The 21,068-nt window shown below is 48.9% G+C and overlaps 1 protein-coding gene across 1 annotated transcript in view; it reads left to right on the forward strand.

Annotated features, from left to right (window-relative positions):
- The window catches only part of LOC135918042 (uncharacterized), a 567,488-nt gene that overhangs the window by 133,705 nt on the left and 412,715 nt on the right, over nt 1–21,068 (forward strand). Inside the window, exon 3 of the mRNA XM_065451709.1 lies at nt 11,145–11,278. Coding sequence (XP_065307781.1) covers nt 11,145–11,278 — 134 coding nt within the window. The remainder of the gene's footprint in view (nt 1–11,144; nt 11,279–21,068) is intronic.

Consider the following 21,068-nt stretch of genomic DNA (forward strand, 5'->3'; position numbering starts at 1 on the left):
AATTGCAATGCATGCTCACTGACCTGGAGAGGCAAAGCAGAAGGGTAGGTCTGAAAATTAATCTGCAGAATGCTAAAGTAAGGTTTAACAGTCTCGGAAGAGAACAGCAGTTCACGATAGGTAGCGAGGCACTGGAAGTGGTAAGGGAATACATCTACTTAGGACAGGTAGTGACTGCGGATCCGGATCATCAGACTGAAATAACCAGAAGAATAAGAATGGGCTGGGGTGCGTTTGGCAGTCATTTTCAAATCATGAACTGCAGGTTGCCACTATCCCTCAAAAGGAAAGTGTATAACAGCTGTGTGTTGCCAGTACTCACATATGGGGCACAAACCTCGAGGCTTACGAAAAGGGTTCCGCTGAAATTGAGGATGACGCAACGAGTTGTGGAAAGAAGAATGATCGGTGTAACGTTAAGGGATAAGAAAAGAGCAGATTGGGTGAGGGAACAAACGCGAGATAATGACATCTTAGTTGAAATCAAGAAAAAGAAATGGACAGGGGCCGGACATGTAATGAGGAGGCAAGATAAGCGATGGTCATTAAGGGTTACGGACTGGATTCCAGGGGAAGGGAAGCGTAGCAGGGGGCGGCAGAAAGTGAGATGGGTCGATGACATTAAGATGTTTGCAGGGACAACATGGTCACAATTAGTACATGACCGGGGTAGTTGGAGAAGTATGGGAGAGGCCTTTGCCCTGCAGTGGGCGTAAATAGGCTGATGATATATATATATATATATATATATATATATATATATATATAAATATATATATATATTCATGAATTTTTTGTGTACGACGTGGAGAGCTTTAGGTCACGCACAACGTCGTTTGGTCTGGGTCTCTTCATCTACGAGTGGTCCTATTCAACGGCTAACACTGTAGGGTCCGACGGTCTTACGAAGCATCTTCTCGGTCTGTTCCGGGTGGCAGATCGTTCGTGCATACCAAAACAAGTTCACCGGGAGCATTTTCTTGGTCTCGATGTCGTAGGACCTAATGGCGCACATAGGTTCGTACTTGTGTAATTCACATTTAGGTGAGCTGGCCAGCCTCATTGGCTCGTTGGAGAAAGACGCCCGTGGTGACGTCGTTGTCGTCGACGTGGCGCGATGTGGCATCGGGTGTGGTATCGGCTGGTCGACGAAAAGTAGCTCGAATGGAGCCATTTCCTCATTCTCTTCCGGCGCTGTATCGGAATGTAAGGTGACGTATGGAAGAACATCGTCCCAGTCATTGCACTGATCGTCGACCAGGTATTGCTGGTCGACAAAAAGTAGCTCGAATGGAGCCATTTCCTCATTCTCTTCCGGCACTGTATCGGAACGTAACGTGACGTATGGAAGGACATCGTCCCATTTATTGCACGCATCGTCGACCAGTTATTGCTGGTCGACGTAAAGTAGCTCGAATGGAGCCATTTCCTCATTCTCTTCCGGCACTGTATCGGAACGTAACGTGACGTATGGAAGAACATCGTCCCATTTATTGCACTCATCGTCGACGAGTTATTGCTGGTCGACGTAAAGTAGCTCGAATGGAGCCATTTCCTCATTCTCTTCCGGCACTGTATCGGAACGTAACGTGACGTATGGAAGAACATCGTCCCATTTATTGCACTCATCGTCGACCAGTTATTGCTGGTCGACGTAGAGTAGCTCGAATGGAGCCATTTCCTGAGTCTCTTCCGGCACTGTATCGGAACGTAACGTGACGTATGGAAGAACATCGTCCCAGTCATTGCACTCATCGTCGACCAGTTATTGCTGGTCGACGTAAAGTAGCTCGAATGGAGCCATTTCCTCAGTCTCTTCCGGCACTGTATCGGAACGTAACGTGACGTATGGAAGAACATCGTCCCAGTCATTGCACTCATCGTCGACCAGTTATTGCTGGTCGACGTAAAGTAACTCGAATGGAGCCATTTCCTGAGTCTCTTCCGGCACTGTATCGGAACGTAACGTGACGTATGGAAGAACATCGTCCCAGTCATTGCACTCATCGTCGACCAGTTATTGCTGGTCGACGTAAAGTAGCTCGAATGGAGCCCTTTCCTCAGTCTCTTCCGGCACTGTATCGGAACGTAACGTGACGTATGGAAGAACATCGTCCCATTTATTGCACTCATCGTCGACGAGTTATTGCTGGTCGACGTAAAGTAGCTCGAATGGAGCCATTTCCTCATTCTCTTCCGGCACTGTATCGGAACGTAACGTGACGTATGGAAGAACATCGTCCCATTTATTGCACTCATCGTCCACCAGTTATTGCTGGTCGACGTAAAGTAGCTCGAATGGAGCCGTTTCCTCAGTCTCTTCCGGCACTGTATCGGAACGTAACGTGACGTATGGAAGAACATCGTCCCAGTCATTGCACTCATCGTCGACCAGTTATTGCTGGTCGACGTAAAGTAGCTCGAATGGAGCCATTTCCTGAGTCTCTTCCGGCACTGTATCGGAACGTAACGTGACGTATGGAAGAACATCGTCCCAGTCATTGCACTCATCGTCGACCAGTTATTGCTGGTCGACGTAAAGTAGCTCGAATGGAGCCATTTCCTGAGTCTCTTCCGGCACTGTATCGGAACGTAACGTGACGTATGGAAGAACATCGTCCCAGTCATTGCACTCATCGTCGACCAGTTATTGCTGGTCGACGTAAAGTAGCTCGAATGGAGCCATTTCCTCAGTCTCTTCCGGCACTGTATCGGAACGTAACGTGACGTATGGAAGAACATCGTCCCATTTATTGCACTCATCGTCGACGAGTTATTGCTGGTCGACGTAAAGTAGCTCGAATGGAGCCATTTCCTCATTCTCTTCCGGCACTGTATCGGAAGGTAACGTGACGTATGGAAGTACATCGTCCCATTTATTGCACTCATCGTCGACCAGTTATTGCTGGTCGACGTAAAGTAGCTCGAATGGAGCCGTTTCCTCAGTCTCTTCCGGCACTGTATCGGAACGTAACGTGACGTATGGAAGAACATCGTCCCAGTCATTGCACTCATCGTCGACCACTTATTGCTGGTCGACGTAAAGTAGCTCGAATGGAGCCATTTCCTGAGTCTCTTCCGGCACTGTATCGGAACGTAACGTGACGTATGGAAGAACATCGTCCCAGTCATTGCACTCATCGTCGACCAGTTATTGCTGGTCGACGTAAAGTAGCTCGAATGGAGCCATTTCCTCAGTCTCTTCCGGCACTGTATCGGAACGTAACGCGACGTATGGAAGAACATCGTCCCAGTCATTGCACTCATCGTCGACCAGTTATTGCTGGTCGACGTAAAGTAACTCGAATGGAGCCATTTCCTGAGTCTCTTCCGGCACTGTATCGGAACGTAACGTGACGTATGGAAGAACATCGTCCCAGTCGTTGCACTCATCGTCGACCAGTTATTGCTGGTCGACGTAAAGTAGCTCGAATGGAGCCATTTCCTGAGTCTCTTCCGGCACTGTATCGGAACGTAACGTGACGTATGGAAGAACATCGTCCCAGTTATTGCACTCATCGTCGACCAGGTATTGCTGGTCGACGTAAAGTAGCTCGAATGGAACCATTTCCTGAGTCTCTTCCGGCGCTGTATCGGAACGTAACGTGACGTATGGAAGAACATCGTCCCAGTCATTGCACTCATCGTCGACCAGTTATTGCTGGTCGACGAAAAGTAGCTCGAATGGAGCCATTTCCTCATTCTCTTCCGGCGCTGTATCGGAACGTAACGTGATGTATGGAAGAACATCGTCCCATTTATTGCACGCATCGTCGGCCAGTTATTGCTGGTCGACGTAAAGTAGCTCGAATGGAGCCATTTCCTCAGTCTCTTCCGGCACTGTATCGGAACGTAACGTGACGTATGGAAGAACATCGTCCCAGTCATTGCACTCATCGTCGACCAGGTATTGCTGGTCGACAAAAAGTAGCTCGAATGGAGCCATTTCCTCATTCTCTTCCGGCACTGTATCGGAACGTAACGTGACGTATGGAAGGACATCGTCCCATTTATTGCACGCATCGTCGACAAGTTATTGCTGGTCGACGTAAAGTAGCTCGAATGGAGCCATTTCCTCATTCTCTTCCGGCACTGTATCGGAACGTAACGTGACGTATGGAAGAACATCGTCCCATTTATTGCACTCATCGTCGACGAGTTATTGCTGGTCGACGTAAAGTAGCTCGAATGGAGCCATTTCCTCATTCTCTTCCGGCACTGTATCGGAACGTAACGTGACGTATGGAAGAACATCGTCCCATTTATTGCACTCATCGTCGACCAGTTATTGCTGGTCGACGTAAAGTAGCTCGAATGGAGCCATTTCCTCAGTCTCTTCCGGCACTGTATCGGAACGTAACGTGACGTATGGAAGAACATCGTCCCAGTCATTGCACTCATCGTCGACCAGTTATTGCTGGTCGACGTAAAGTAGCTCGAATGGAGCCATTTCCTGAGTCTCTTCCGGCACTGTATCGGAACGTAACGTGACGTATGGAAGAACATCGTCCCAGTCATTGCACTCATCGTGGACCAGTTATTGCTGGTCGACGTAAAGTAGCTCGAATGGAGCCATTTCCTGAGTCTCTTCCAGCACTGTATCGGAACGTAACGTGACGTATGGAAGAACATCGTCCCAGTCATTGCACTCATCGTCGACCAGTTATTGCTGGTCGACGTAAAGTAGCTCGAATGGAGCCATTTCCTGAGTCTCTTCCGGCACTGTATCGGAACGTAACGTGACGTATGGAAGAACATCGTCCCAGTCATTGCACTCATCGTCGACCAGTTATTGCTGGTCGACGTAAAGTAGCTCGAATGGAGCCATTTCCTCAGTCTCTTCCGGCACTGTATCGGAACGTAACGTGACGTATGGAAGAACATCGTCCCATTTATTGCACTCATCGTCGACGAGTTATTGCTGGTCGACGTAAAGTAGCTCGAATGGAGCCATTTCCTCATTCTCTTCCGGCACTGTATCGGAACGTAACGTGACGTATGGAAGAACATCGTCCCATTTATTGCACTCATCGTCGACCAGTTATTGCTGGTCGACGTAAAGTAGCTCGAATGGAGCCGTTTCCTCAGTCTCTTCCGGCACTGTATCGGAACGTAACGTGACGTATGGAAGAACATCGTCCCAGTCATTGCACTCATCGTCGACCAGTTATTGCTGGTCGACGTAAAGTAGCTCGAATGGAGCCATTTCCTGAGTCTCTTCCGGCACTGCATCGGAACGTAACGTGACGTATGGAAGAACATCGTCCCAGTCATTGCACTCATCGTCGACCAGTTATTGCTGGTCGACGTAAAGTAGCTCGAATGGAGCCATTTCCTCAGTCTCTTCCGGCACTGTATCGGAACGTAACGCGACGTATGGAAGAACATCGTCCCAGTTATTGCACTCATCGTCGACCAGTTATTGCTGGTCGACGTAAAGTAACTCGAATGGAGCCATTTCCTGAGTCTCTTCCGGCACTGTATCGGAACGTAACGTGACGTATGGAAGAACATCGTCCCAGTCGTTGCACTCATCGTCGACCAGTTATTGCTGGTCGACGTAAAGTAGCTCGAATGGAGCCATTTCCTGAGTTTCTTCCGGCACTGTATCGGAACGTAACGTGACGTATGGAAGAACATCGTCCCAGTCATTGCACTCATCGTCGACCAGTTATTGCTGGTCGACGTAAAGTAGCTCGAATGGAGCCATTTCCTCAGTCTCTTCCGGCACTGTATCGGAACGTAACGTGACGTATGGAAGAACATCGTCCCAGTCATTGCACTCATCGTCGACCAGTTATTGCTGGTCGACGTAAAGTAGCTCGAATGGAGCCATTTCCTCATTCTCTTCCGGCACTGTATCGGAACGTAACGCGACGTATGGAAGAACATCGTCCCGTTTATTGCACTCATCGTCGACCAGTTATTGCTGGTCGACGTAAAGTAGCTCGAATGGAGCCATTTCCTCAGTCTCTTCCGGCACTGTATCGGAACGTAACGTGACGTATGGAAGAACATCGTCCCAGTCATTGCACTCATCGTCGACCAGTTATTGCTGGTCGACGTAAAGTAGCTCGAATGGAGCCATTTCCTCAGTCTCTTCCGGCGCTGTATCGGAACGTAACGCGACGTATGGAAGAACATCGTCCCAGTTATTGCATTCAGATAGCCTCGAACCCTGCTATGTGCGATACGCGGCGGCCGCCGTCACAAACAAAGGGAAAGAAGGGCACTGTTCTAATAACTGTTGACACACCCACCATGCATCTCTTCATACAATGTGCCGAACTTCGCATCGCCAGCGCACATTGATAAAGCGGTTTCATATTGTGGTTAGTGATAAGTTTGTGCACCGAGGCTTGGTCAATGGCTAGCACTGTTTGAAGCGTAAACATTCGAGAGATACTTCCCAGACAAATCTGTCCGTCCGTCTGGGACACATGACACTATGCCCTCCATAACATACACATGAAGTCGTATGACGATATATATGAAAATACTTTACGCTGAACGCATGAACGTGCGCCTAAGAACGGGTCTCTCAAAAAAGCGTGGCTAAAAAGCCACTCGCTGTAAGCCACTGCGCACGTCCTATCGGCGGCCAGTGAAATGCCATAAGCTGCCATGTTCGACAAATGCAGGCGTGGTGGGAGTGCCAACAGCCAGCGTAAGAGCGCCCCCTGTCCCTCTGTTTTTGACAGAGCCATCCGCGTATCGCTCTAACTCGGTTTTGAGGCTATTTTCCACGCGTTCGCGTGTTGCCGCTCATATTGATCAGGATAGCACAAGCGAGCATATCGGCAAGAATATTGTTTGAACGCTCGGTGGGGTCATTAGTCTGGTTGTGGTACGCGGTGGTTCGGCGATGGCTGGCGTGGCTGAAACGCAAAATGTGCCGTGCCAGCTCTGGGGCGAACACCGTGCTCCCTTCACTGATGAGGACGTCAGGTGCCGCGCAACTAGGTTTTCCAAGCGGGCCACTTCGACTGCAACTCCAGACGGCAGTACTTTTGTTTCGGCGAACCGCGTCAGATTGTCTGTTGCGAGCACCATGCACTTCTTACCTGAAGCTGACGTAGGAAAGGGGCCAGGTAGGTCCATTCCTGTTTAATGGAATGGTAACGGTGGTTCAATGGGTACGAGTCCGGCTGGCCGTGTAGGTGGCGTAGCAGCAGTTCGGAATAGCTTTACATTTTAGCGCCCCAGAGGCGCTCTAATGTAAAGCTATTCCGATCATTTATATTTCATTTCTGCAATCAGACCTCTGCGATTCGTCAAAGATATTTCGCTCTGCCCCGGTTTCGGTTGTGTGTCACGCGACCTCACAAAAACCGCCAAAAACTCTTATGCTATGACGCGTATACACTCAATATGCATGATTAGGCGGTTCATAAGAATAATAATTATTTCTGAGTCAGCATTTTTCTTCTCATTAGCTCACTTCATCTGTGTAACGCAATGTCAGAAAACCGTGAAAATTCACTGAGTCAAACTGACGCCTACGCACTAAAGGAGCCATTGATATGCCCTACAAAACTGAGCTTGCTTTTCTTTTGTTCGGAAAAGCCGAGGACAGCTCTGCTCCGAAAGGGATAGGGGATCGCCGCTCGCTCTTTGGCCCTCCAATCTTCAGCAGCTCCTGGTATTTGGGGCTGCAAAAGAGAATGGAATTATTTGTGTATAATAAAAATGTTTGCATGACAGTGTAACGCTGTCAAGGCCTTTCAACAAGCTTACGGCATTGCCAAGTGTTTTTCGCTGAAGACTAGTTCAAAGCAGCATTTAGTTGCACGCCGCCGCGAATTTCTACACGCAACCGCAAGGTATATAAATGGAAGCGGGCCAATTGCAGACGCCGGCAGCCGTCTCATTATCTTGTTATCTAATCGCACTGCCCGACTCGGCCGCACCGGAACGCTGTCCGCTTCTGTGTGTTGCTCACGCCCTTGTCAGCTAATTAGATAAGAAGAACCTGTTAAGGAAGGCAATGCAATTCGCTTTAAATTAAAGAAATGTGACCTCCTATAGGCGAGGAGAGTGTTTGATAGGGCTATTCAAGCAACGCTGCTGGTCAACGCCGATGCTGGCGCCGGCGGTTACGTAAATTAGCACACACTCTTTCTCCATTCGTACCCTCCTCACCCACGCATGCTCCTTGACAAGAGATATACGCAGGCGGAGAGGCAATATATGTGAGCGTCAGTTTAATTTCTTTATAAAGTCTAGCGAATATACAGCAAGAATTGCCGCATGGTTCTTAATATACTACACAAATAAATGAAGAAAGAAACTGAAAACACGGAAACTCTTTGTGGACAATAATAACGCCCTTAGTCACCCGCCGTAGTGGCTTAGTGGCTTTGGTGCTGAGCTGATAAGCACAAGCGCACGGGATAATATTCCCGCCGCGGCAGCCGCACTTTGATGGGGGCCAAATGCAAGAACACCGGTGTACTTAGATTTAGGCGCGCATTAGAGAACGGCAGGTGCCAAAGTAAATAATCTGGAGCCCCACACTACGCCTCATAATCAGATAGTGGTCGTAGAACCCGATAATTTAATTATTAACGCCCTTGGTCAAAGTCATAGGAAATACTGGACAACAGAAACATTTCCTCAGCCAGCTAACAATTTAAATACTACGAACTCATTAGAAACCCTTCGTTTGTACGTAAGAACTACTGTACAATGCAAACATTTCGATTTTAAGCTGGCAATTGATAAATTAAAAAGATATTTTAAGGTCTTCCTGTCTAAGAAACACTGAGGAGTACAAACATCTACACAATGAGCTAACAATCTAAAATCGAAAGTCAGATCCTAAACTCTTCGCCTTGTCAAAAATGTAAACTAACTGCCAAACTCGAGACAAAACAAAAGGAGAAGAACAATTCAAAGGGCAAAGGCTGTAATAACGAAGTGGTAGAATGCAGATTATATTGCAGTGGTTAATTAAGGTCCGGGGCTGGGAAAGCTTGAATTAAGCTGTCGCATTATACTGTGATGACATTAATTGTCCTTTTATACAAATACTACCACACAATCTAGGACGAGTTTCTACGCACAGTTGATCTCTGGATAATTTCGTCCGCGATGCCACTGTGATAAACTTTGTAGGCAAACTCTTTGTGCCCATGGAAAACAGCTATATGATTTAACCTGGCTTGTCCGATTGTTCACCTCAGGTACTTTTTCACGTAACGGAGGCATGAAAATGATCTCTCAGATGTGCATGACATGACTAGTATAACCAAAGCAATTTTGACAAGCTTACTCACGGCGAGCAAGATATCTCGCAGCTGTTCAGTTATCGCCCGAAAGCATCTCTACAACATCCTGTAACGTTCTCAAGGGTGTATAGCGCTGGCTTGCTATATATGAGCTTACTACGGTAAACGTTGAGCGGTTCAGGCTCATAGTCTCGCCCGTAGATCTTCAACAGGTGTATCCATTCCCCGTCAGAAACTGGTCCGTTAGCGGCAGCTGGCGGCATCTTTCAAGGAAACTTCAATTGTGCTGATTGTCACCTATTCTCGATATCCGATGCAGAAGAAGAATAAGCGCCGTAACTGTTAAGTAACAGTCTGCTTTGTCTCAGTGGTGAAGGGGAGAGATAACGGCTTCCAATAGAGACCGTGGTAAGATCTCACCAGAGTGCATAGATGATTAGCTGTCAGAACAATCTTGACACAGCGATAAGCCCCTTTTCTTAAGAGGTGGATGTGGGTTAAGCATGCGTGGCCGATTCTCGGACCGCAAAAGACCACCTCGTTGGACTGTTCCCAGTGTCTGGCACTCCGCCATTCGCTCAAGATGGCTTTAATACTGTGGAGTTTATTTTCGGGGCCCAGAGTTCCAATCGCTATGCTATAAACATTTTATTTACATTCGCAATTATGACGTGTAGGTTTTGCCAGGCTTATTTATTGAGGTAATTTCATAGTTGATATTTCGAGTAAAGAGTAGAGTTGGGTGTTCGAGAAGAGCTGGAAGTCTGACAATGCGCACGAAGGAATTAGCTGAACTTATCAAGTAGCCGTTCATTTGAATCGGCACAGAGACTTGCAATAGTAGACATTCGGCGAGCTGCCGTTGCCAGTCGGAATCCTTGATTGTGAACCGGATCTAAAACTCTTGGTGTTGTCATCCTTCTCCTTTGTTGGTGCGAGACAAATCTATGTGGCCGCCACAATTTAGCACTGCGCTGCTCTTGCAACTTTTATTGTAATGTAGTTCGCCAGTCGATTTGGCCCAAACCGTACAAATGAACACATGATGCCGCCTGACCCATCGCTAATCTCAGGCGGCGAGGGGGGGGGAGGCTGCAGCCCTGCAGCCGTCCCGTATTCGCCGCCTGTGACTAGTGCAATGACTGCGGGCCTTTATTATTTGCAGTCGTATCGTGAATCAAATTTTCTATGATTCTTGTTGGTCTTACTTTTTAACGCTCATTATTGCTCTGTGTATTCTTCTACCTTTCCGTGTGTGCCACTTTTGCAGAAATCTTGCCTATTGTCAGGTCTTTGTACCAATATGCATCTCATGTACACCGAAGACTAAGTGCTGCTATTTGTTTGGAGGGACGGGGCACAGATCCCTAGTCAAGCCTGTGTAAAGGCTTTTTGTGTATGACCTCAAGCATCCTCCGATGTAAACAAAGCTGTGATTTGGTTGATTTTATTTGATTCCATTTGAATATGTTGGAGCCAGGCTTATTTGTACTGAAGCCGGGTTTGAGTATGGGCTAGTTGGTATTCCATTGCAAACTTGACTTACAGCTATATGTGCTTGTCTGTGTGTGACTTGTCTATATGCGCGCTATAAATAACGCTTGTTTGTACGACGACGTACTAGGCAATATTACGGATGTTGTTGTGGATGCTGACCTTTGTCCTGCGGTGGACATGAAATAGGTTGTTGTTGTTGGCCATAATGATGACAATGATAGACCACATATACTACGCGGGCAAAGCAGCCATAAAAACGTCTTCTTTTCATCATTCAGCTTAGTGCGTCACAGATTTGGCCGCTGTTATGAGGGTTTTAGGCTTTACATTAGAATTCGCCGCTACCTAAGCTCTCCCCGTGGTCTTTCTGCGCCCAGTGCCATGCAAAGCTTCAGCACGTCTTTGCTCTACATGCAGGCGCCGAGAAACTGAGGCCGCACATCGAAAACAACGTGCTGTACTCGCCTCATGCCAAAGTCAACGTGCCGGTTTGCTCGATATACTCGGCCGTCAAGGCGTTCCTCAGCGCAGCCGGATCCAAGCTTGCCGTGGTGAGAGCACACGTGTGCTGGTTTCCACCCTCATAACAGAGAGCAGCATCGTTAAAGAGTGCCTGAAGTTTCTGCAGTAGGTTGTACCAGCGAACTATACACAATACACAACGGCCATTAAAACAAATCAAATCAAGTGAAAACTTCATTTCATCTCTCAACAACGAGAGATGACCAAGATAACGCGTACTGTGAAATGCAAGACTCTGCACTCAGAGGTTTTAATACGAAGCATCATTTGCCTCATTGAGAGCACGAATGTAAGAAGCCGATGTCCCGGCTGAGATTATAAATCGTGTTTGACAGCTCATGTATCACTCGTTCAGCACGTAACCCCTAGTCTATGAATAATACGCACTTGATGCCTAAGGAAGTGAAAAGTGGACGTGAACCGCAGAGAAATAGCTGGTGTAATGAGATTAGAAAATTGCAAGGTACAGCTGATATTGTTTGACGCTAAATAAAGCCAATTGCTATGCGGCTTCGTCCATCAAGCCAGATGACATATGCTGCTTATTATGGTTTCATTGACTGCTTTGTACATTGTACAAAAATTTTGGCTTAATAGCAAGAAATGCTGTACCCTGATGCCTGATAGTTATTACAAGATTGTGGAAATTTGGGCTTGATGGTTCATGTTATTGTATTTTGGCACACATATGCCATATCGAACATCGCGTAAGCCCAAGCGTTTTGTTTCGGCAAACTCGTCTCTTGCAGCTACTGGCTTCAATTTCCGTGTGCAACCTGGGTCCCAAAGTCACTTTTTGTAAACTTAATGAAGCTCTTTAAATTTCAAGTTAACCATGTTTCTTTCTGGCACCCAACGATGCCTGTTCATGTAAGCTAGCCAAACAGCCTGAACTGCTGTCACCAGCAAAACTTTCTTTATTGGAGATACCTAAAAAGACACTCGGTACAAAAAAGTCTTAACAAAACAGTATGGAGGCCCAATACATTGTGAGATTAGGTGGACGTCAATCTTGTTTGGTGTAAATTATTACGTTGATGCTAAATGTGATCACGTTATGTATCGCTGTGCAATGTGTTAACCAATGCAGATGCAATTTTTGACGTTACGTAGATGCTATGTGACGGTGATTCAATGCTAAGCATACTTTATTCCTTGAACGATATGTGTGATGGTCATTTTTCACGTTCAATAATCAATTGTACTTCACGCTCGAGAAGTTTGGAAGTGTGCTTATGGCTGCACTGAGCTATAAAAACGTCATTTGTGGCGTTTAAACCAGCGTTACCATACGCAAGTGAATTCTTGTCAAATTCTTCGACAGTAAGGTCGCACCTCTTCGTGTACCTCAGCTGTGTAAAAAGACCATATGGGGTCTACTCGCCGAAACACCGACTATAAATGCCGACGAAGTACCAAAGTAACATGGCCAAAATGATACACTTCGGCGAATGGAAGGCCATACCATTGAGATAGGCGCAGCACGAATCTTGATGCATTATCTTTCTATACCCTCACACACTTTCTGGGGGCTCGCTATGTATGTATGTATGTATGTATGTATGTATGTATGTATGTATGTATGTATGTATGTATGTATGTATGTATGTATGTATGTATGTATGTATGTATGTATGTATGTATGTATGTATGTATGTATGTAATAATAATATTTGGCGTTTTACGTGCCAAAACCACTTTCTGATTATGAGGCACGCCGTAGTGGAGGACTCCGGAAATTTTGACCACCTGGGGTTCTTTAACGTGCACCTAAATCTAAGCACACGGGTGTTTTCGCATTTCGCCCCCATCGAAATGCAGCCGCCGTGGTGTATGTATGTATGTATGTATGTATGTATGTATGTATGTATGTATGTATGTATGTATGTATGTATGTATGTATGTATGTATGTATGTATGTATGTATGTATGTATGTATGTATGTATGTATGTATGTATGTATGTATGTATTGTCAGGATTGGGGGCTCAATCCCATCGCTCGTGATCCGTTGTCAAGATTGGAGTCCGGCATGAATTCGAAATTAGCTGGCCCATGCCGTCGTCCAACTTATCCACGCTGAGGACATTGATGAAGGGAAGAACTGCTTCTCATCGATAACGAGGAATATGGGTTTATTTACAGTATTTAAATCAGTCTAACATGACTGCTTAAGAAAAAGAGTGTCAGTCCAACATGACTGCTCAAGAGAAGTGTCCCGAGCATTCGCACCACAGCAGTTTTTAAACACTCGGTCCTCCCGCGATACAAGGTGACGCGAACGTTCGTTTACTCATTGTAAACTCGCCGCCGCCCCGTAGGACAGTTTACACACACAAAGGCACCCACGGGCGAATGTCCGGAACCGACGTCAGAGGGGAGCCGTTACGGGTAGCTCGGAGCCATTCTGGGTAGCTCGTTGTCCTGCGTCCCGGTCGGCGCATGGGAAGCAACAAGAAACCGCTTTCCCGCGGTCAGACCAGGTCCGCGCTGGGGAGTTCGGGCACAATAGTTCGCCCGCCGAACTCATTCCGTCACAACGGCGATGGGGCTAGAGGATGGTGGCGGTTTCAGCACAAAGCCCGCTTCATCGAACGCATCCTAGCTGAAGCGATGGAGAGTGGGGGATGCGCGTCTTGTTCCCCAGTCGTAATTGGGTGGCTATCCTACACCGCAGCTCGCCATTCTTAACAGTATGTATGTATGTATGTATGTATGTATGTATGTATGTATGTATGTATGTATGTATGTATGTATGTATGTATGTATGTATGTAAGTATGTATGTATGTATGTATGTATGTATGTATGTATGTATGTATGTATGTATGTATGTATGTATGTATGTATGTATGTATGTATGTATGTATGTATGTATGTATGTATGTATGTATGTATGTATGTATGTATGCTTGCATGCATACATGCATGCATGCATGTATGATGTACCGAAGGCACTGGGCAGTGGGCATAGTGCTTGTGAAAGTGAAGACTATACGAGAATTGCTGGCTTCCCCGTTTCGCCATAGTACCGACCTGTTTAAGCCTACCGTTACAACGTAGAACTAGTGCTCCTAGGCAAACACCCCCGTTGTATTTGGTGGAGCTGCTGGGGCTTCTCTTCGACATTCTCCGCAGTCGGACGCTACCACCAGCTATTTCAATGGATGAACCGGGACCGTCCCAGGCTGCTGCTCCCATGCCTACAGCCATCGTTTGCTCTGGCGTCATCCGGCAGCGCAATCCGGCTAATTTAGTGGCACAGATGACCATGACGTGGGAGACTGGCTTGCCGAATGTGACCATGTAAGCGCCTATAACAAATGGGACGACCGCGCCAAGCTCACAAATGTCATATTTTACTTGACTGACGTGGCAAACCTGTGGTTGTGCAATCATGAAACTGATTTTACCACCTGGTCGGCTTTCCCGACAACTTTGACAGATGTCTTCGGCTGTCCCGCCGTTCGCCAGCTTCGCGCTGAGCAGCGCTTGCGTGGCCGAGCTTAATGCGAGGACGAGACCTTCACCAGTTATATTGAAGACGTGCTCTCGCTCTGCAAGCGCGTCAACTCATCTATGGACGAAGTAGACAACATCAAGCACGTCATGAAAGGCATCGATGACCATGCCTTCCAGATGCTCGTCGCGAAGAGTCCCCGCACGATTGCCGAGGTCATATAGCTTTGTCAACAGTACGACAAGCTGCGCAAGCAGCGTGCTTCAACACGCGCTGCTCAACAGGACACCGCGAATTTATATCCGTTGGGTTCCGCCGCGAGGGTGTCGACATCTCTGTTTTATTGCCAGAGATAAAGCAGTCCATCCGTCAGGAAGTCGCCCGCCAACTCTCTTTGGCGAATAGCCGACCTGAGCCGTCGACGACCTTGGCTCCTTCGCTTCGTCATGTCGTTCAGGCGCAAGTTGCCGCGGCGCTATCTTCTGCCCCTCCTCCACAGCCTGCCGCTGGACCGCTAACTTACGCGGACGTGGTCGCCCGGCCTTACGCTCCTCTGGCTCCTGATGCCTATCGGGCCAACGGCACCTTCCATGTGCCGCCGCCTTCTTCCCGTCCGATTGCCGTTCCCTACTCGGCCGCTGGAACCCTTGTCGTCTACCCATGGCGTACACCGGATTACCGGCCAATCTGCTATTACTGCCATTTCGCGGGCCGCATAGCCTGATTTTGCCGCTGTCGCAGCCTCAGTTTACATGACAGTGGGGGTGCCTCAAGCTACAGGCCTGCTCGACTTCCGCGCCAGAACCCGCCTAACCTTCCTCCGGACTCGTCCTACAGTCGCCACCCCTTCGATTCACGCCGGTCGCCTTCCCTACGTCACCGATCCATTTCCCCGATGGTTCGCCGACCCAGCCCAGCCTGAGAGGAAAACTAACAGTCGCAGTTCCAGAGGCAAGAACTGCGTTCACGTCGAACATTTCAAGGCCTCATTCTGCCCCGGCGGACGAAACTGAACTGTCCGTAGACGGTGTCACCGTACACGCACTTATCGACACCGGAGCCGCCGTTTCTATTATTAGTGAGAAGCTTTTCCGCAATTTGAACAAAGTGACCATTCCCCTTACCTCTCTTTCTCTGCGTACGGCAACTTCGAATCGCATTCAGCCTTCAGCGTCATGCACAGCCCGGGTCGACACTCAAAGCTTTATGTATGTTATAGAATTTGTCGTATATCTCGTTCCTCGCAAGACGCTATCCTTGGATGGGATTTCCTATCTGTCAATCAAGCTCTTATCGACTGCGCCCGTGCCGAACTTATGTTATCCGTACCGCGCTTTGACCCTGACGACCATTCTTCTCCTAAAGTTGTTGCCGCCTCTGACATCGATATCGCACCTTTCTCCGCCGCTCTTGTCCCTGTGTCATGTAACTCTGCTGCGAACTCATCTGTTCTGTTTACGCCGTCGGCCACTTGTGCGCACCGCCAGAACTTTCTGCTTCCGTTTGCTGCCGTCACATTTCGCGAAGGCTCTGCTGCCCTTTACGTGTGCAATCTGTCCACCTGCCCATCATCCCTCCTCCGCGGCGAGTGCCTGGGTACCTCTGAGACTTTCGATTGCGTTCTCTCAGCCACCATGTTTGGTGATGTGGCATCACTTCCGAGTTGCGCCGTCACTCCTCCCACCACGACCGATGCCCCTGTAGACGTCTTAGCTCGTGCTGTCGACCAAGAACTCACACATGCGCTGCACACAGAAATCATCAACTTCCTCCAACGTTATTGTGCCTCATTTGACATTGACCAACCATCCTTGGGCCGACCGTCCGCAGTCGTTCACCGTAACGACACCGCTCAACAAACACCATTGCACCAGCGTCCGTATTGTGTGTCAGCTGCTGAACGCCGTATCATCAACGAGCATGTTGACGACATGCTGGAGCGTGGCATCATTCAGCCATCTAACAGTCCCTGGGCATCGCCGGTTGTCCTCGTTAAAAAAAAGATGGCTTCATTCGGTTCTGCGTCGACTATCGCCGCCTTAACCGAATAACGCGCAAAGATGTATATCCGCTGCCGCGCATCGACGATGCCTTGGAGAGTCTGCAGGGAGCGGAATTCTTTTCCACGCTGGATCAGCGCTCCGGGTACTGTCAAGTGCCGATGGCAGAGGCCGATCGCCAAAAGACAGCCTTTGTGACACCTGATTGGCTATATGAATTTACCGTCATGCCGTTCGGCCTCTGCAACGCGCCTGCCACATTCGAGTGAATGATGGACACCGTTCTTCGAGGGCTGAAGTGGAAAACGTGCCTCCGTTATTTAGATGACGTTGTGGTTTTTTACATCGACTTTTCGTGTCACCTCAGCCGCCTTGAGCAAGTTCTTACGTGCCTCTCCACTGCAGGCCTGCAACTAAATCTGAAGAAATGCCACTCCGGCGCTCACACGCTTGCTATTCTTGGCCATGTAGTTTTTTTGTGGTATCCTCCCGGACCCCACAAAACTTAACGCCATATCCGAGTTTCCTAAACCAACCACCATGAAAGAGCTTCGCAGCTTCATCGGCCTTTGCTCATATTTCCGATGCTTCGTCCGTAACTTTACCTCTATCATCGCCGCCTTGACGCAGTTTCTCACCGGAAGTTCTGACCTGTCAGCCTGGACCCCGGCGTACGATGACGCATTCCAAGAACTGCGACGCGTTCTCACCTCTCCTCCAGTACTGCGACACTTCAATCCCTCTGCTCCAACTGAGATCCATATGGACGCTAGCGGTGTCGGGCTCGGCGCTGTTCTCGCACAACGCAAGGATGGCTTCGAAGAGTACGTCGTCGCGTATGCCCGCCGCACCCTTACCAAAGCCGAGGCGCACTACTCTGTTTCTGAGAAGGAATGTCTGGCCATCATTTGGGCTATCGGAAAATTTCGTCCTTATGTGTACGGGCGTCCATTTGACATCGTGACCGACCAGCATGCTCTATGTTTATCTTCTCTAAAAGATCCAACTGGTCGGCTCGCCCGTTGGACATTGCGCGTGCAAGAGTAAGACATCCGCGTTGTTTATCGCTCAGGCCGAAAGCATTCAGACGTAGACGCTCTATCGCGCTCACCCCTGCCCTCTTGTCCTGTCCACTCGTCTATTTCCGCCTGCGGTGCCTTCGCCCTCAACGTTTCCGACATGCCATAAGAGCAGCGCAAAAACCCATGGATCTCTTCGCTTATTGACTTCCTGTCTAGCCAGTCGCCAGCACCGATCTCTCGGACGCTTCGTCGCCAAGCCACGCACTTCATCCTTCGGGATAACCTGCTGTACCGCCGCAACTACAATTGGAGCGGCCGCAAGTGGCTGCTTGTTATACCCCGACATCTCCGATCGGACATCTGCGCCACGTTCCACGACGACCCACAAGGTGGCCACGCTGGTGTATTGAAGACATACTCTCGCCTACAGCTTCGGTACTACTGGCGCGGTATGTACCGTTTCGTTCGCCGGTATGTCCGGTCATGCCTCATATGTCAACGACGCAAGGGGCCAACTACACATGCCTCCGGCCCCTTGCAACCCTTAACATGCCCCGCGCGCGCGTTCGACCACCTCGGCATTGACCTATACGGTCCGCTTCCCAACACTCCAAGCGGCAATCGCTGGGTTATTGTTGCTATCGACCACCTCACGTGGTACTCTGAAACTTCAGCCCTTGCATCTGGCACAGCAAAAGATGTCGCCAGTTTTATCCTTCAACACCTGATTTTACGACATGGAGCACCTCGAGAGTTACTGAGCGACCGTGGTCGCGTATTCTTCTCCGACGTCATTTCAGCATTGCACAAGGAGTGTCGCATCATTCACCCCACTACCACAGCATATCATCCTCAAACTAATGGAATGACAGAACGTTTCAACCGCACCCTTGGTGACATGTTGGCCATGTATATTTCATCTGACCACTCAAATTGGTATGGCATTCTGCCTTTCGCCACCTACGCTTACAATACCACCACGCAAAGCACCACTGGATTCTCCCTTTTTTTCTCCTTTATGGACACGAACCCTCATGTACTATGGACACGATTTTACTTTACCGGCTGTATGCTTCAGAGTGGACGACTGTTTCTAGAGCGGCTGCTTATGCCGAAAAATGTCGCCAGCTCGCTCGTTCATTCACATCCCAGGACCAGTGGCGCCAAAAGCATCACCACGACTCATCCAACTACGCGCTTTTCTCCTGGTTTCCTGGCCTGATTGTGGGTGCCCTCTACCCCTTCAGGCCTTTCCTCCAAGCTGCTCTCCAAGTACCACGGTCCTTATCGGGTACTGCAACAAACATCCGTGGTCAACTACCTCATCGAGCCAATGAAAGCGCCTTCCGACCAGCGTCGTCGCGGCCAGGAAATTGTTCACGTCTCCCGGCTCAAGCAGTGTCATGACCCCCCTGTGTTTCCTGCCCTTAGGTCGCCACGAGGGCAACTCTTTCGCTGGCGAGTGATTGTACTGAAGGGACTGGGCAGTGGGCATAGTGCTTGTGATAGTGAAGACGACGAGAATTTCTGGCTTTCCCGTTTCGCCATAGTATCGACCTGTTTAAGCCTACTTTTATAAGCTAGCACTAGTGCTGCTAGGCAAACACCCCCGTTGTAATGTATGTATGTATGTATGTATGTATGTATGTATGTATGTATGTATGTATGTATGTATGTATGTATGTATGTATGTATGTATGTATGTATGTATGCACCTGTCTCTAGCCGTTTTCTCGCCACCTGGGCCACTGAGCCGTCCATGGTCGAGTGGGTAGCTCATCGGCCTGCTGCGTTTAGGAAACTGGGTTGGATACCAACCTTTCAAACAACTTTGGTCACTTAGTATGTGGCAGCATATTGTCACGTGATACTGACAGTGAAGAAAGAAGCAGTATGGTGGAATACAAAACTAGCTTTTATTGGCCGAACCTGTGCCCACAAAACAGGCTACACTTATAGCACAACGATAGCGGCGAACACGGTCGGCGATCGTCGGAAATCTGATCAGCGGTTCAAGCGCGTCGGCTTTTATAGAGCAGTCGTCGAATGTTCCAGACTAATCGTTCCTACCCGCGTGCCTTCCACAAAGTTCTACACCATTCGAGTTACGCGACGAAATCAGATAATACAAGGTTCGGCGACAGCAGACAGCCGGGTAGAAGCATCGATAAGTTTCCAGAAACGTCGGATACATGCAGGCGCGTCCCTCGCTGTGCGATTACATTTGTTAAGCGGCGAAACGTGGTCGCCCGATAAAGATAAGTACATGTGTCAATACCCCCTCTTAAAAAGCATCGACCCGATGCTGCAAACAAACGAAGGTAATAAACAAAAAACACTCGTAGCAAAGAAAACAACACAATAAGGGAAGTTCGTTAGCATCCGTAAAAGGATTTAAGGCACACCACGTGGACCACTTCAGATCGTGCGCGGCGCCGCTGTGAATGCGAAATGCCGTCTGGCACGACCTCATAGTCCAGAGCGCCAATACGTCGGATGACCATGTAGGGTCCGAAATAGCGTCGGAGTAGTTTCTCACTGAGTCCTCGTCGGCGTATCGGGGTCCAGACCCAAACACGGTCGCCAGGTTGGTACTCGACGAAGCGTCGTTGGCGGTTGTAGTGTCGGCTGTCGGTCCTCTGCTGGCTCTTTATTCGCAGGCGGGCGAGCTGTCGGGCTTCTTCGGCGCGCTGGAGATAGCTAGCGACGTCAACATTCTCTTCGTCAGTTACGTGCCGCAGCATGGCGTCAAGCGTCTTCATCGGGTTCCTGCCGTAAACCAGCTTAAACGGCGTGATCTGTGTTGTTTCTTGCACCGCCGTGTTGTACCCAAAGGTTACGTACGGCAGGACCGCGTCCCACGTCTTGTGTTCGACGTCGACGTACATTGCTAGCATGTCGGCGAGGGTCTTATTCAGGCGCTCCATGAGACCATTCGTCTGCGGATGGTAGGCAGGTGTCCTCCTGTGGCTTGTCTGGCTGTACTGCAGAATGGCTTGGGTGAGCTCTGCTGTAAAAGCCGTTCCTCTGCCGGTGATGAGGACTTCTGGGGCACCATGTCGCAGCAGGATGTTCTCCACGAAAAAGTTCGCCACTTCGGCTGCGCTGCCTTTTGGTAGAGCTTTAGTTTCAGCAAAACGGGTGAGATAGTCGGTCGCTACGACGATCCACTTATTCCCGGATGTTGATATCGGAAATGGCCCCAACAAATCCATCCCAATCTGCTGGAATGGTCGGCGAGGAGGTTCGATCGGCTGTAGTAGCCCTGCTGGCATTGTCGGTGGTGTCTTGCGTCGTTGACAGTCTCGGCATGTCTTGACGTAACGGGCGACGTCGGCG

The sequence above is a fragment of the Dermacentor albipictus genome, chromosome 5, assembly GCF_038994185.2.
Source record: "Dermacentor albipictus isolate Rhodes 1998 colony chromosome 5, USDA_Dalb.pri_finalv2, whole genome shotgun sequence".
NCBI lineage: Eukaryota > Metazoa > Arthropoda > Arachnida > Ixodida > Ixodidae > Dermacentor > Dermacentor albipictus.